The 18031-nt window shown below is 36.3% G+C and overlaps 1 protein-coding gene and 1 long non-coding RNA gene across 5 annotated transcripts in view; one reads left to right on the top strand and one right to left on the bottom strand.

The window, feature by feature from the left end:
- LOC125232634 (dachshund homolog 1) overlaps nucleotides 1-17244 on the bottom strand; it is a 189451-nt gene extending 172207 nt beyond the window's left edge. For all 4 annotated transcript variants that reach the window (XM_048138383.1, XM_048138390.1, XM_048138399.1 and 1 more), the window contains exon 1: nucleotides 16881-17244. In XM_048138383.1, coding sequence (XP_047994340.1) covers nucleotides 16881-17107 — 227 coding nt within the window. In that variant the 5' untranslated portion in view covers nucleotides 17108-17244. The remainder of the gene's footprint in view (nucleotides 1-16880) is intronic.
- Nucleotides 1-17290, top strand: part of LOC125232659 — a 93661-nt gene extending 76371 nt beyond the window's left edge. Inside the window, exons 2-3 of the long non-coding RNA XR_007177773.1 lie at nucleotides 12920-13010; nucleotides 17182-17290. This is a non-coding gene — a long non-coding RNA (uncharacterized LOC125232659). The remainder of the gene's footprint in view (nucleotides 1-12919; nucleotides 13011-17181) is intronic.
- The last annotated feature ends 741 nt before the right edge of the window (nucleotides 17291-18031 follow it).

Genomic DNA, 18031 nt, shown 5'->3' with positions numbered 1-18031 from the left:
TTAATAATCTAATAACTAAACCAGCCATCAAGAACAATTTATTATTTATTCCTTTCTTAGGCAGCGTTCCCACTTATGAGACGCGTGTCTCGGGGCGCGCAAAGGGCGTCGGCGCCACGCCACCTAGTGTAATTCAAAAAGCGTCTCCTCAGTACTTAAGGCGCGCCCCAGGTGGCGTGGCGGCGGCGTATTGTTACCAAATTTCAGCTTTCTAGTGCTTACGGTTACTGAGATTATCCGCGGACGGACGGACGGACGGACGGACGGACAGACAGACATGGCGAAACTATAAGGGTTCCTAGTTGACTGCGGAACCCTAAAAAACATTCAGTCGAATTGAGAACCTCCTCCTTTTTTTTTAACTCGGTTATAAAAAACAACCTTCATTGCCGGCTGGCAAACGGCTAACCGTTGAAACAGAAATATAAATGAAAGAGATAGAAGGCTGCACCTGCGTTCACAGCTGCGTCGTCGGCGAATTCAAAGAAAAAAGCACACGTGTGCAGCCTCTTGGCTACCTACACGGCCAGGTGCGGGCGCGGCTTTCGACCTTCGCGCCGCGCAATAGAATTCAATGTCGTCTGCTCGTGTGCGGTTCATTTGCTTTGAAGTGGCGGCTTTTTAACATCAAAGGGGTGAGCCTATTTTGTGCAAAATTCTGTTATATATCGTCATTGAATGTCGAGTATATATAGTATCAAATTATTATTTAATGTTTTAAAAATAAATTCTTATCAAATTATATATTTAGTATCATCACTTTATTTCAGTGTACGAATTTAGACACTAAAACCCCGCCCCTAAATTTGATGCGATAAGGACAATTGCTGCTCAGGCGAGAAATCCTGCGTACTTAATGAAAAATACAAAAATCGAGATTTCTTAAAAACTTCCTCTCAATCAGGATAATGATGAAATAATCTGTGTCGGACCGTTTCGATATTTTGGCTAATAATTGATCTCAGTTTTGAATACCACGTCTTTCTTTGTGGCAAATTAAATTAAGCCGTTTTGACCAACTGAAAGGCTCAACTTGTTTCTTTAATAACCTAACCACAACATAAAAAAATAGAAAAAAAAACCCCGACACAGTGGACCGATTATCACGAAACATGGCTAAGCACACTCCCGACTAATTCAGCTATCAAACAAAAAAAAACTAAATCTAAATCGGTTCATCCGTTTGGTAGACGCGCCTCAAGCGACGCCGCGCCCCGTCGCCGCCACCGCGCCGCCGCCACCTCGTTAAATTACACTGAGGCGGCGTGGCGGAGACGTCTCTTGCGCGCCCCGAGACACGCGTCTCATAAGTGGGAACGCTGCCTTAACAACGTATTACGTCAGTTTCTATTTACCTCAAAATGTTTCATTTGCATAATAGCTTTTTTTCCTCCATTACTATTTACGTTAATATTCTGATTCGTGGGGCCGGGTCGCACGCACAGAAAACATAAAGACAATCTGCGTATGGTAGCCATTTATGTAAATAAAATCCACAATATAGCATTATAACTACGGCGTATAATACAGGCGTGGCTTACGGCATTTACATTTTTGCTCCAGCCATTTTTGCTGTAACATTAATTTACATTAATTCCATTCCCACTGCAACAGTGTTACATTACAACAAAATAACTAAAAACATAATTAAAATTCGCATCAAAAACGAAATGGAAACAAAGTTAATAACAATTTACGTTCGTTTAATCAACAGAACATCAAGCAATAAGTCCTATTTAAGAGCAGGATAGAATTTCTTATTTGATTCGTCTTGAGTCATCAGAAACAAAGTGCGTCCGTCAGCAGCGGTGTTATTATCGCGTCTTAATAATTACAGGGCACATCAATCAAGGGCACATGCAGATAGAGTTTTGTGCGAGTCAGCGCAGCGCAGCCCACTGTGCAACCCTTTCTTTGATATCTATAATGATATTTCGAATGGAATTATTAAATAGCGTTCCCTAAATGTGCAGCTAGGGATGTGTCGGTTCCGTGTAGGGATCATACCATTTGTCGATACACTAAATTGAAACAATAGAGCTTTTTGAATTACCATCATGAATAGAATAATTATATATTTAAAATTATGCAATATTTATATATCGTACCAACTATTGCTATTACATATACAGCGCGTAAACCTAATAAGGGCGATAAATGAAACCAGGCATATAATTCAATATTGTTATCATTAATTAAGAGGTGTTTTTGAGTTACTCTTAATTTTCACCCCATAATGAATTTTTGATAAAATTCCCAGCAGCAATGTACTGTAAACGTTGTTGCGATGACAATCAATGACAACATTGACAACTATCAACGAGCGTTAAACGCGAGTGTGTTTGCATTACGATGCGGGCCGAATTAATTTGTATGGATAAAAAAAAAATTCAATTTTAAGTAAAAGTTATCTAATTCCATTTTTTATGTCCTATACTCACCACCGTTAAGAAGTTCGCCCGTATTAAGTATGCGTGTATTTTCAAATGAAGTATAGTTTATAAACCTACTAGCGAACATTTTTAAATATCAGAGAATAAAGTTTAAGAGATGTCATTTATGAACCTCTTAGGATTAAGGGCATCTTTCTGTTTACGTTTTTGGCAAAAAAATCATTACATTATTATTAAAATATTTATCACATTCACTGCTGCAAGTACCTATGTGTATACCTTTAGTTAACTCGCACAACATCATATCTCCTGGCAGTGAATGAACGTCCTGAATGAAACATATTTCAGTATTTCTACCCAAATGCACGATAAGCCTATGGCTCTTCACACGATGACAGGCTCTTTTCGTGTAGAACGCTTAAATTGACCGCAATTAAAAGAACAATGACTAGTTTCAATTCCCCAAACTTAATTTCCTTCGATGCAAACGTGTAGCTAACTGGAAATATAACGCTTAAATACATTAATTTACTCTACGGCTGTTCTTTGTCTGGTCATTTGATACGTTAGGAAAATATTAGTCTATAACGTAACGCAGCGCAGTGCAGTCCCACGTATAGAGCTTCGCTCGGATTTTTTTTTTAGTTTATTCAGAAACCAAACAGTCACATAAACACATTACAAATTATTTTATTATATTGTGTGTTTAGATGATATACCATACAAATGATTTTTTTTACGTTCTATATACTAAGGTACTTAAATCGATTTTTCACCCCCGAAAACCCACACATAAACTCTCTTCTCTTTGTGATTTGTAGAATTGTATCCGGTATGTACATAACACACTGTATGGATTATATATATATAGATATACAACAATTGCTCTATTAAAGGTTTTATAAATAGATACTTAGATAGATTAGATAGACACGGTGTACCATGAGGAATTCAAAATATTTTTTACCTCACCAACTGGTAAAGGCTTTCTTTGCTATTCGAAAACCGAAAACAGATAGCAAAATTGCATTTTATCCATAAGAGTGCAAAGTAATTTCGTACAAATTTTAACTTGATTTCTTAAGCTGGCAGATATAATTTTCTTGATAACTTGATGATTTTGGATGATAAATATTGAATAAATTAATGGATACAGTTAGTAGGTAATTAGATATTTCGTTCGTGTTGGTGTGGTGAAAAATTTTGTGTTTCACTCGGTGGCAAAGTTTTTTTAACCTTCGTGCCTTGATTATGCTCAAGATTTCACTTCTTGAACCACTCGCTACGCTCGCGGTTCAATATTGAAATTTTTCGCTTGTTCGGGTATCAATACCAATATTGCACGTCAGGTTAAACAACTTTGCCCCTTTGTAAAACAAACTAATAATATATTTTTAAATTAAAGGAAAAATGGAAAAATTCACACCTCCGGCTGGACTCGAACCTGCGACCTCCGGCCTTGCCCCCCAATCTCAAGCAAAGCCAGAGCTGCTCTGGCCAGAGGTCGCAAGTTCGAGTCCTGCCGGAGGTGTGAATTTTTCCATTTTTCCTTTAATTTAAAAATATGTTATATAGCTCGCAGACGTTTCTGCATGATAAAAAACAAACTAATAATAACTATGTTTATATTCCAAGCCTTAGCCAAATACCACCACTTTCTCATTATTTAAGTGAAAAAAAAAAAACACTTTGTACTGTTACAAAGCGCCGATAAGCTGTCCTATGGACCAATATAAGTAATAATTAGTCTCCCGGCCTTGCCACGAGTCGTGGACCATTGGCACGCGTCAATAGTGACTGACATCTTCACCCATCATCACATTACACCCACACAAACTTACTCAAGCCCCCACACCAATCAAAATCTTAACGAAATTCACCTTTATCACCTTCACTTTAAGCTCCACCCATTAACTGGCGTACTTTATGCGACTGCATGGAAAATTGTACCTAATGTTGCTCTGTCTCTAAAAGCAATCTAATTAAGTTTTTTTAAAGAGTATTGAAATCTATTATTGATTGGCAGATGGCGCCAGCAGCTATATGAAATGAATTGTTCATAGTGTAAGCCTTGAACTTAACGGTCAAACATAATGTACGTGGAAACGTCTTGTGAGGGCGACTTGATTGAAAAAAATATGATTATGACTTTCTTGACTTTTGAAGAAGCGGAAATGTAAATACATTTTCGCAGGTTTGAGGGAAAGCAAATAGGAGAGTCGTTGCGGTGTCACGTACCACTTTTGTATGCGACGACACGTTTCAACCCCGACCTAACTTACACTAACAGAACATCTCATCGAGCTTATATTTACGTGTGAGCTTGTTATTTTCCTTGGGAATGAATTTTCCCTTATTAGGTTCCAATTGAATTAGTATTCAGTGGCAGAATGCTAATCGTAAAAACGTTCTCTGTGGCACGACTCGCGCTGAGCGGCGTGGAATCAGAAGGGATCCATCAACATCAGCGCAATTCCGATCACGAAATCCGCCATCAATCATAAACATCAGAAAGGATTAAAATCTACGTTGCACCTTCCAAAGCTCGAGTACCCTTGTTTTTCTCTAACCCGTAAATACTGAGGGGCGTAAGTACGGCTGGGGGGCGGTAAATATTATCAAGGGGGCGAGGGGGAATGCCCCCGCCTCGAAGGGGGCACTATCCCTTATCGCGAGCGTTACCCTCGCCGCCGGCGGCCGCTAGACCACCAAAATGTGGGACAAATCGATTCCTCTGCCCCATTTTTGTGCATCTGGACCGCTATCGATTTTTATGCACACTGTGGCAATCGATATCATCACAGAAAAAGAAATGTATAGAGTTCGTTAACCCTTAAATAAAGTTTTGCAGTTGCTTGTAGATTAAGGTCATGGCCATGCAGTCACCCTTTGCCTTAAAATGTGTTTGCTAACAAAGTCATTTTATGGCGAAGATAATTAGATACTTTAAATGTATATTAAAGAAATAAAATATTTTTATAGAGGCTGTAAATATCTTTTAATCAAAGTTACAAAGCCTTAGCGTCCCGTCGTGAGAGTAGTGACGTCATACATGGCAACATGTATATTTTATTTTATAAAGACAAATTTATCAATAGACTATGCGATTTTAAGTTATTGAACTTACCGGGGAAGGGTTAGGTTGGTCGTACTCGTATACCTACGTTCAATAACCTTACCTATAACTTAAAATGTGTTAATTTCCAGCTTCAAATAAATGTGACATCGCGGGTTTGTTAGTTAATCCATAAACATTATTACTTATTAATTTTAGTTCGATGTAATTTAAAAAACTTGTTCCAATAGTTTAAAAACGACCTGATGGGCACCTGCGGGTAAATGCCATTCTTTGGAATATATCATAATTTATCGATACTTTCTATACGAAATTTATTTAACTAAGTAGGTCTAGCCTTTGCAAGCGACATCGTCTACGTATACATTTTAGAACATGAATTATTTTACTTACGTACAAAACTAAGTAATTGTGTAAAAGTTTCGAAGACTACATTGTTAGACATTGGCATATTGATTGCAATAAAACAACTTTGCGGCCATAAAGTGCAATTTACTACTATCTGTTAAACTGCAACTTGCCTTCAGCCCATTCTGACTACAGCTGCTAAGGGCCTGTACACACCGCGTCTTTTAACCCATTTCCTACTGAGATTTATCGACCTCGTAGTTTCAACAATGTCAACCTTAGCATTATAATATAAATTCCAAATTAGATAACTGTCGGGTAATGCAACTTTTCTTAAAACGTGATTCATTTCGAAGTCGTATGTAATTATTTGGATTATTTTGGAGAAAATCTTGTTTGTAATTTACGCGTGGTCGACTCGCGTCTCAATAGTACCAAGTTTATCTATACCATAGGTACTTCGTACGTGTCAACCACGTCTTTTAAAATGCGGTGTGCAAAGGCCCTAAGTTTTATCGATTCTCTTTCAAATGTTGCTAATGTTTTATTAAGTTTTATTATAAACCGTATATCAGAGTTTACGAGGACTCTGTCTGGGGTTAAGTAGTCCTTATCTCATTCTTTGCTTTGTAACTCTCCGATTGTATAGAAGGCATTATTAATTTTAATTTATTTATACAAGCACAGATTTGCTAAGTTTAATAAAAGTGAGCGTTTATGTTGTTTGGTTCTATGTAAACAATATCCAGGTATTATATAAATGAAATCCGCCAGGTAACTAAAAAAGCAGGTCATATTCGACCCCTTTAAAAATTACAAAGCACCTACTACGAGCCAAGTGTGTGATTTTTGTGAATATATTTATTTATTCCGTATTATATATATTACCTATTGAGACACTTTATAATATAACATCAAACAAACATTGAGATATCCTTTTTCTATGAATTATAGAAATACAGCTGCCTAATAGAAATGATATGTTAAAGTTAACATAAATTTATCATAATAAGAAAAACAGAGGGTTTACTCTGTTTAGATCATAATATCATAAGTATGTATATTATAAATATTTACTAGAAGTAGTTGAAGTGCTCTGAAAGTTACATTTGCATAATTAATCTATATTAACTTACTGCATCATATGTACATTTACAGAAAATATGGACACAAACTCCACGTAATAGATACGGACATAGAGCATGTTTGGTAAAATTGATATGTCAACCAACTATAACAACCAGAGGTAAGTATATACTACAAAAAAGGTGAAAAGAAGTTCGAATCGTACGCACAAAACATTGTAACAAGGCCCAGTTGGCTGTAAGCGCTGATTATTTAGTTTAATTGATTATTACCATGGGAAGGCGACGCTCAGCTCGGTGGCTTTTTGCCGTATCACTATAACGGGCTAATTGTTCAATCTTGCGGAATCTCTCCACAATAATAACTTCATTTTGTCACGCTGCTGTTGCTAGTTTTTCCCGAGCGAGATACATGACGGATAAACAGCGAATTGACGTTAGTTATTTTAAGAATTTGGGTAGAAATCATGCGTTGCAAGTATGTACTATTTATGTTAGCAAAAAATGCGAAACAATGCAAACATATTTTAACATTTTTTTATCAATGATTCCATCAATCAAGTGGGGCTTGAAGTTACAAAATTACTCCGCATTTAGCATTAAGTGATGCGCATCTAATGTCAACTTCAGACGTAACGAGAACAATCACTCGTGTCATGTTCTACGATCTGCCAGATCTTATGATCCTAAAACATTGCCAATTTACAAAAATAGAGCACCATTATGTATTAAACTGTATGGAACACTATTGTCTATTTAGATGTATATAACAAAATGTCATAAGTACTTAAAAGAAGAAAAAGTGTCCCTTCCACTGACCCAGTCTGGAAGCATTTCTGTAGGTTAAGCCCTGGATAGATGCCCTAGATAAATTTTTGCCTCGCTTTATGTAAATCAGAAAAAAATATAAATTTTAACATTTGTGATATTTACTACGCGAGGTTACAAACATACCCCCACGTTTTTTTACACAAGAATAAGTAAACAATTAATGACCGGTCTTAACAGCTCTGTAGGCAAGTTAACAAATAAATATAATAAAAGTTAACAAATAAATATAATAAAAGTAATTTATATATATATTTAGTCCATGATATAATTTCAATTACATTGTCAATTTCATGATGAGGTATCTATACATACCGAGAGTAGATATGTAGGTATGAGGCATCTTTAGATATATTTTGTGAAAAAAAATCTGAATAAATTGAAGTACCTACTTAGAGAACCGGAGATACAAGTCTCTGAGTAATGGAAAACACTGGACGAGCTCTAATTGATAATATTAAAATAAAGCAGTTTTGACAAAAAGTACCTATGGCATCCACCCGGGTAAGCCCGTTTTCACATTATCCGATCCAATATCGGATGTCGGAAGGATTTCAATGGAAAAAATCCAAGATGGCGTGTGTAATGTATGGGATATCGGTCCGACTGTAGGAGGTAGGGCTTAGCGAATGATATTCCGCTTTGTGTGGTAGGGCACAGCACAGCGGATATCATCTCGCTCGAATCTAGAGCAGAGCCCAACTGGGGAAGTACCTCCGCCTTACAGAAGACCGCAGCCAAATAGCACTAGACCCTACTCATAGTGTTGTGTTCCTGCCGGTGAGTAAGGCTGCCAGAGCTCAACGAGGGTGCGGTGTTCTGATGACGGAAGGACCTACGGAACTAATTTGTTCCGTCTATTGTCCTTTGAGTCGTCGGCAACCCGAGCCCTCCTTGGAACTTGTACACTCCTTTTTGCTGTGTACTTAACACAGCAAAAGGGAGTGTACAAGTTTCTAATGGGTTGGCAACGCGCATGTGACACTCCTTGAGTTGCAGGCGTCCATAGGTTACGGTGACCGCTTTCCATCAGGCGGACCGTATACTTGTTTGCCACCGACGTAGTATAAAAAAAAAACATCTGATATCGGATCGGATAATGTGAAAACGCACTTATACCCTAATATTCATCGCTGATGGCACAATACCACTGCACATAGTGCACATTTACTTAAATAATGAAATATTGCGTAGCACTAGCACGTATTTTTTGCCAATTGTTCAGGGCCTAATTGTTCTGTTAATAAAGCTAACGTCTATTTAATAGTCGCGTTACTGTGATTAACACTCATATCGTATCAAATAAGTCACTGAGTCAACGTCAGAGCATATGAGAAGATTTTCACTGGCAATTAGTAAGCGTGTCTTCACACAATGGGGAACGGAGCGCGTCGCGCAAAAAGGTCGTTTTCCTGCATTTCCGCCTCCCATTGTCTTGATCTAATCTGCATTGGATTAATGACGATGCACGCCTTCAAACGTACCGATAGAAAAAATATTCATAAGTGAACTTGCAGCGGTGGAAGGTACATCTGCCTGAACTGGACTTACATTGCAAGCATAAGGATTTTTTTTTACTACAGCATTTTATTATTACCTTCTAACAAATTATTTGATTTTGCTGTACTTAACTTACCTATTGCTGTACTTATATCTATGTAGCTTCCGATGCAGAATTTCATAAATGATTTTAATATTAATAAAACTCACAGCATGTGGTAGAGCCAATTAAAGGGCGTAGAATGCAAGAATGCAACATAGTATTTTGAAGATCGTAAATTCAATAAGACGTTTATAACTTTGCATCATTCGGATTTTGGTACCCTCAATGAATTCAGACTTAGTAAGTATCCTATCTCGCAAAAACTCGAAGTATATTAAACATGGTATTAAATAGAGTAAGTTTGTTGTTAACCGTACTTTCATTAGTAGAACAAGCGCAATCCATCATTTTCTCGCAGCGTTTATACAACTGTAACAGTTCATCTCATGATAAACTGCAATGACTCCCTCTTCTGACTATAATTAAACATGATTAGAGCTCAACACATGGTGAGCCGCAATTATAAGACGTTACAACGGCTACCGGCGCTACACGCCATGCGATAGTTTCCATCAACCATTCAATAACTAACACGGATGCGAATTTTAATTAAACGAGCACGTTGTTTCATTATGTCGCCCATTTTTTCTGCATTGTTTTGTTGACCGTAACATTAGCACTCGGCGAGGTTCAACGATGGAAGGCAGCAACGTCAGGAACGAAACGTCGTGACGCGTGCAAGCGTCGCCCCCTCGAAGCCCAAAGTGTTCCAATTGTGGGAAGCAAACGTCCCAAATCCATTCAAATCCGCAGTCATGAATGAACGGAATGGGAAAGAGACGGAGGCATTTTCGCGAGGGGCACGAGTGAGATGCAATTTGAATGGTACGCGAAACGGGAATAGAGTGCGAGATAATTCCGTCTAGCCGGAGGGATTCCCCGGTGTCATTGGTGTGCGTTTTCCGAATGTTACGGGAGTCGGGAATGTCGGCACTCGTCTTCCGTTCGTTTCCATTCGTATTGTCGTTCGTTCTTTCGACGTACCCCTGCCACTTGTTGATCAATCGTAATAAATTGCCACCATGATTTTCCCATTGTGGAGCAGTTTGTCGCTTTACTGCGGAGGAAATTGAGTTTCCTTCAGTTGGTACAGTTTATTTGTCACTTGAGTGAATAGCTTTTGGAAATATTGCCGTTGCTTTATTTTCTTTCTGTATTCTGATTCAGCATTAGGTAGTTCAGTTGAAGTCTGTCGTCTAATTGTCAGCAAGTAGAGGGTTATTGCTATTTACATATTATGATAGAAGAAGAAAAAGCGTGTAAGTGGTTTTATGGCATGAAATAGTTATTTGTTATACAAGGGGGCAAAGTTGTATTTAATACATTTGCACCCGAGTGTAACACAAAACTTTTCCCCTCACTATAGCGAGGAAACTACAACGCGTTTATCACTGCTTCCAGTAGTTCTACAGGTGGTAAATCATCTTTATTACTAGATTCACTTACTTTTATCAATTTTAAAGCAGTTAATTTGACTTTATTCAAGGTCAAATTACTTTACCCACTAGTGGATAAAATGCGTTTTTATCGCTGGTATTAAACGACAAAACACGTGTTTCCGAGCTAATGAGGGGAAAATATTTTTCATCTCTAATGTGCCGTGTTCGTATGTAGTAATAAAGCTGGTTGACGTAACATCTTAATGTGATGTTCCAAATTTTTTGGTTTTCATCCTTTTTATTAGAATTTAAAACTAGCCCAAAGTATAGTATAAATTATAAAATAGAAAAAAAAACATTTCAGTAAGTAGTAGGTACAAACAGGGGAACAAAAAAACAATCTGAATGTAGAAATGTGTTCGGAAGTAGAAAGTAAGGTTGCATTCGATTGCTGTGCAGATTCAATTGATAATAGGCTCAGCGGAGCGTTGTGTGAACGGTGCTTCGCAATTATAATACTAATGACGACTTTTATGATTGAAAGCGAAACTTGCTAACCAAATCACTTAACTTCGTCTTATTAAAAAACCTCATGAATTCGTAATTAACAACAATAACTATATTTTCATTATGATCTAATAAGTGTTTTGAAGCGTAAGTGCGTTACTTAACTGCTTTATACTTATGTTTATAATGGCTTACATCTGATAAATACTTCAGTGCGTAAATCGTAGAGCATCAATAAATTAACAAATTATAAGCATATTATAAGTAGGTATACAAATCTGTTTCTTTATGTAGTTAAATAAATGTACCTAGACCAAGTGTTTTCCCATTTTCGCATATATAATATTCGAAATTATAACTAGACTGAAATTGTAATAATCTTAATTTAATTGCTGTTAAATAATTTTATTGATGAACGTGTAATATTTATAATATTATTAATAAAATGTCTATGTCTATCTAACTTTGAACCAATTCAACCAAACAGTCTGGAACAAGCCTTTATTTCTCATTTAGTCGTATAAAGTTTTAATAAACCTACCCTCAAATTGCTGAAACATTCCGTCTCGTTTTAGATTATTCTACTACTTAGAGCGAAAAAAATACAAACATTTCAAAACTAAAATATTTACTGACGATTTTTCAAATCATTCCGAGATAGTCCTATTAGCAATATAAAACAATGACATAGCTATAGCAGTTATTATTTTAACTGTTTTCAACTCCCGACGCAAAAACGACGGGGTGTTATAAGTTTGACGTGTTTGTCTGTCTGTTTGTCTATCTGTTTGTGGCATCGTAGCTCTCGAACGGATGAACCGATTTAAATTTAGTTATTTTTTTTGTTTGAAAGCTGAGTTAGTCGGGCGTGTTCTACCATGTTTCATGAAAATCGGTTCACTGTTTGGGTTTTTTTTTCAAAATGAGTTTTATAGGTAGGTATAACTTCTGTAATTTTTGACACAATCATAAACTCAAGTCAATCCCTTTTGTGGATTTATAACTTATTTTAATAAATGTCATTTTTATATTAAAACGTTTTTAAAAACAACGACTCTGAATATAGCTTTTTCCTAACTTCCATTTATTGAACACCTGTCACTATATTCTACAAACTTTAAAAAAATAATACCCCTTAAAAATCTGAGTTGATATAAAAGCCAGGCGTTATATTTACATTGTCTTCCCATCACACACATACTCAGCCAGCTGCGCGGCGTGTGTGAGACACTGCATTGCGGCGTCTTGGTTTAATATTTCAATGAGAACCACCACTTGGAGTCATGCCAGTCGGAACCATCCACGATATAATTCCCGACAGATACCTAAGCTGCGGATACATGCTAGGCCTATTTGCAGTTCATGGCGATCCTATTAGGGCGGTCAGTTTAGGACTGCAATAGCGCGCTGAGCGACTTCAGCTGAACGTGGGATTTGTTTTGGTAAACCATCAAATAGCTTTAGCACCGCATCATGTCATTGATGCTCTTCACTTCGATCCATTACCTATGTTACAACCAAACTTTCAATGTTGTAAATAACATTGAAATAATCAAAATAATACAACAGAAATTAAGAGGATAATTATAACTGAAAGTCTTTAAATAAGCCTAAACATAAAATAAGTTTTCATCGTGTCCTGTCAGATATCTGTGTGGCACTCCTTTTGAAGGCTTCAAATTGTTTACATTTGTCCACAGGTCCGCGCGACAGCGTGTGGCCCTACCTACCTGGGCTACACAAAACTTCCAAAGTTCCTGCTAAGTTCCGGCACGGCTACCGGCTACAAAGGTAATGAGTTATTTCAGTGTCTTGTTTATTTACAAAATATCACTACGTTTGAAGACGGACCATCAAAATGAGTCGTTAAACTGGAAATTCCATAAAAAGTGCTGTCGGCGTGTTGATGACCTCGGTAATTGAAGAGCAGAGACAATGGACGGAACCCGACTGAATTCGATAGATCCAACTGGACGTTTCGGATTCTGTTCGGTGTCGATCGTCTATTGTTTCATTCTTTATTTGAAAATAATGCAATCACGTTCTCGGTTCTTTGACTACTTACAACACTATTATTAAGTTGGTTAGCACTGAAAGTAATGAAACGGATAATTATTGTAAATGGAGAATTATAAATTGTTCTGATAGTAAATGGCTTCTAGAACCAATTATGAATGCCATTAATATAGTATTAATCTAGTTGATTATTCTCATAAAAACGAATAAAAATATTACCATTCATTATATTTTATTCCTGAATAAATAAATATAGCTAAATAAAAACTAATAGGATGGCTAAATTTATTTCTGTAATAATTTTACTGAAACTATTGTATCTAATATTTAAATATAAGTTTATTATTACCAAATGATGTTATATGTTTTGCAATAGGTAAATGTGTTTGACTTTTGACTAAATCTGTTCTTGACTTACTTCTCTATATATACGTCAGTCTAAAACCTTCATAACTCAAAATATTTAATCTACAGACGAAGTAATCAACGATTCCCTTCTCGATTGCACAGTTCTGTGTCTACCTCCATATCGCAATATTCGCAATACATGAAAGCAGACCGCGCGTCGTTTTACCACCTCTATTGTACAATTGTACATCCTTATTTATACATTTAGTTACGTTAATTTGATGCAGTCACTGCATTCATCATGGCATAGCAGACAATAAACGAATCCGACATCAAATGCACCACTCTACAGAAAAGCAAATCTTCAAAGAGTTGAACACAACGGCCTAACGTTCCGTTCTCCGCGGCCCGGCCGTAACTCGATCTTCGTTTATCTGCCGTCGAGCAATTATTGAAGCGTGAAAAGGAGCGACCTCCTATTATTTACACACGTTTTGTAATGCGGGCATTCCGTTTTTGAAAAATATTGCGTTTCCTAGCGAGCAACGACATTGGGGTTGCATTCTATTTTATTATCTACTACTTTACTGCACTTCTGCCTCCAATTATACCTACATGCACGGATTTTGCGAGGAACTAGGGGCAGGGCTTAACCAATTTTTTATTAGTCTATGTATAGTGAGTACTCATGTTTGAGGACTCCGAAGGGTTTGAACTACATAATTATATTTGTTTATTTATTTACAAATAAGTCGCCAATAAGAAGATAATTACGTGAGTTATAGGTACCATATTTTTTTAGATAGGTCATATTTCGTTAAAACTTGTCTCACAAAAGTTTAAACTTCGCAAAATTACAACAAATAATAGTTAAGACTACTTAACTTACTATGTCCTATCTGTGCATGGAAAGTATTTGTTTTAATAAATACATATACATTTTAGCGTTTCTTTAAAGAAATCGTGTTCAAATGTAGACTTGGCAAATTTTAATTCAGTAGGTAAAATTCTACGCCCATATAATTCAGAACTACTCTTTTCCAGTTTATGCATTATTTGAATGGTTAATCTTCAATCAATATAATGATTCAATGAAGACGATAATTAAAAAATGTTGCATCAGAAATATTTTCTATCTTTAGAGATAGAGATCTTCACTTATAAGTAATATTAATTATGATTAATATTACCTATAAATGAGATAAAGTATTATTTTCCCGTTTATAAATAAATTTTACTGGTTAGGTTCCTACCTAAAGTCAGACGGGTCAGACCGTTTCTTACTCGTTCATCTGTTCCATTTCATCACATTTAAACTACAATCATACAATGACTAACTAGCACGACTAACATACCATATAGCTAGTTACGATCTAAGTAGGTACCTACTTCTCAAATACCTGACAGTGGCAATTGCTAAAACCCTTGATAAATATTTTATTTACAAGTTTAATCAACATTTTTTCAGCTGAACCAACAATTTAAATAGAACTTACTAGGCCATATTTGTATTGACCTTTTATTTTTATACATCACAGATGCAATATAATTAACAGCACATCAATGCAAACAATATTTTTTTTGAAGATTATAAAATAAAAGTCTTAAGCTTGAATGCCTTCGAAATGAAACTAATCCAAATAGACATGTTTCCACTGAGTGATTTCTGTTAATCAATACTGTTTCTACCTGATCCGTCATAATGATGTTTCTTTACTTTTAGTATGTACCTAAATTGCAGTAGATATGCAATCGGTTCTTATACTTATTATTAAAATATAAAATATATCTTTAAACAAACAGGTAAAGAGAAAACTTTAACATTTAAGTATTAGATAATAAGCCAATTGGTAAGCGGACGAAGCATGAGTTGGTCAATAGATACATAATTACTTGTACCTATTTAATTGTATTATTCTGATGAATATTATTAGTTCATTTAGAACCACAATATTTAATTACAACTTTTATATTCTTACAAAGACGATTAAAAAAAAATCGGACAATCATAATCTACTCTAAGTACTTACTGCTAGTATTCCTTTCATATTGAGTACCTTTGTCAGTATAATAAGACCTAAGTGACAAGTCCTCAATTATTCATTATCTTTGTTCCATGTTATTTTTCTTTATAGAATATGTAAGTATGAGGCAATCATCACGGAAACCTAAAGCATTTGTTTATTCAGTTCAGCATACAAGCCTCACGAAAACACGAAACTAGGTGTGTATGAGATCACGGGCCGAAACAGCCTTTCAATGATAAACCCGTAAACTGCACGCTGACTCACACACAGCAGTCATGGCACCCGACGTTTCCGCCCAATAAACAAACGGTATATTACAAACATTAACCGTCAATGCAAGCAAAAATTTAACTTTACTACTCCCAAGGCGAAGCTTCCACGGGACATTAGATTTTTAAAAAAACGTAACGCGTCCAAATATTAAAATTAAAACATCCTATTTGGGCCTACCCGCCGCTCCAACAAACAAGACTTTTTTTTAATCTAACTTTACCGTTTGTAAAAATTACTATTTAAATATTTAAACTTCACCCGCTAATTAACAGGGATTTAACCCTTCCGTCGCCGAAACTCACTTTAATATTTAACCCAGTGGAAATATTTGACGCGTATTAAAACATGAAAAATTAATGCTGAGCACAACCCTCGCGCTCCGAAGGAATGTACAAATTCTAGATAGGTACCCACCAAGAGAGTAAAATCATAAACATAAAACTTCTTCGAGGTAATTCGTTTGTTTTTAAATATTTAAAAAATGTTTCTCAAAAATAAAAGTAATACGTATATTAAAACAAAAAAGACGAGCGCCGCTTATACATATCTATTGATACTACTAGTATGTACCTTTAAGTAGAAACAAACTTAATTAAAACTTAACCTATTAGCAACAATAAAAATATAGTATAAGTATTATATAATCTATAAAATCATAAGTATGATGATGGTTTGTTTTAATATTTATATTTTATTTGGCTGTTCCAACTTGCCTAGCCGCTTTTGATTTACCTATATGTCAATAAACGTATAAAAAAACAAACAATAGTACTTAATTGATCTAACGCCAAGATTTGAGGATTTCTGATAAAAATCACAACAACTGGTAGGTAGAAATAAGCGTACAAAGATTTTCTTAAAACAGGCGAATGAACAGATAAAAGTAAAAAAAATATTCACATCACTTTACCGTCGCTCCAGTCGGGCCGTAGAGGTGCAACAAAATGAAACATTCACATTCACACGTAGTGGTTGTTGGGACGCGGTGGAAACGTACCTTGCCGTGGTGCAGTCCCGGTACAGCACGTCGAAGTCCTTGCAGGAGAGGAGTTTGCAGCGGTTCACGCCCGGCTGGATGGCGCCCAGCCCGCGCAGGATGCGCACCTGCTCCACGTTGCACACCAGCGGCACTATGTCAAGTCTCTTCAACTTCGTATACACTGTGTGCAGCCCGCCCACCAAATGTTTAAGGAACAGTTCAAACGCCTGCGGCAAGCACAACATAGTGTCCCCTTGGATTATGAACGCGGCAACTTTCTGTCCTCTATAATCAACTAATTTACACTCGTTTGCCGAAGGGTCTGATGTCGAGATGGGAGGAGGGCTGCCGTAGCGCGGCGGGCCGTGGTGGTGCGCGGCCGCCATCAGCTCGAGCGGCGAGTGGTGCATCATCTGCAGCGAGCCGAGGTAGCTGGGGAGTTTATTGAAAAACCTTAAATTTTTTGACCAAAGCATGAAACTTGGCACAGTTGTTCCTTATATCAAAATAAGCCGATTAAGATCGGGAGCCTTCGGGAGCCTCCCCCTGGGGCCCGGGAGGGGGGTCAAAGTTCCGCTTCACCCGGCTTGGTTTGAAAAATTCTAACTTACCCCGTTTAGTTAATAGGTCATGTTTGGTATCGTTTTCGAGTAAATCAATAACGTAGAATTCGTTTTCAGTACTAAAATTATCATTTAATGGTAAATAAAATAAAAAAAATTAAAAAATTTGAAATTTTCATCCATGATTTACAAATTCAAGTCATCATAAATGACAAACTGTTTGCTTTTTCTATAAATAAAAAATATGACATGATAGCCTATTTAATATAGATTATAAAAAATATAACTTTTATCCACCTTTACTAACGTTAAGTTCCACAAAAAAATTACTTTAAGACGCGCGGCGTCGGTACGCCGCGAGCGTAATTTTAAAATGCCTTTATTTTAGAAACTCTATTAGACCCCGTTTAGCTATTAGGTCATGTTTGATATCGTTTTCGAGTAAATCAATAACGTAGAATTCATTTTTGGTACTAAAATTATAATTTAATGGTAAGTAAAATTAAAAAAAATTAAAAAATTTGAAATTTTCATCCATGATTTACAAATTCAAGTCATCATAAATGACAAACTGTTTGCTTTTTCTATAAATAAAAAATATGATAA

Source organism: Leguminivora glycinivorella, chromosome 1 (genome assembly GCF_023078275.1).
Source record: "Leguminivora glycinivorella isolate SPB_JAAS2020 chromosome 1, LegGlyc_1.1, whole genome shotgun sequence".
Lineage (NCBI taxonomy): Eukaryota > Metazoa > Arthropoda > Insecta > Lepidoptera > Tortricidae > Leguminivora > Leguminivora glycinivorella.
Note: the sequence above shows the minus strand (reverse complement) of the source record. Positions and strands in the feature narration are given on the sequence as shown.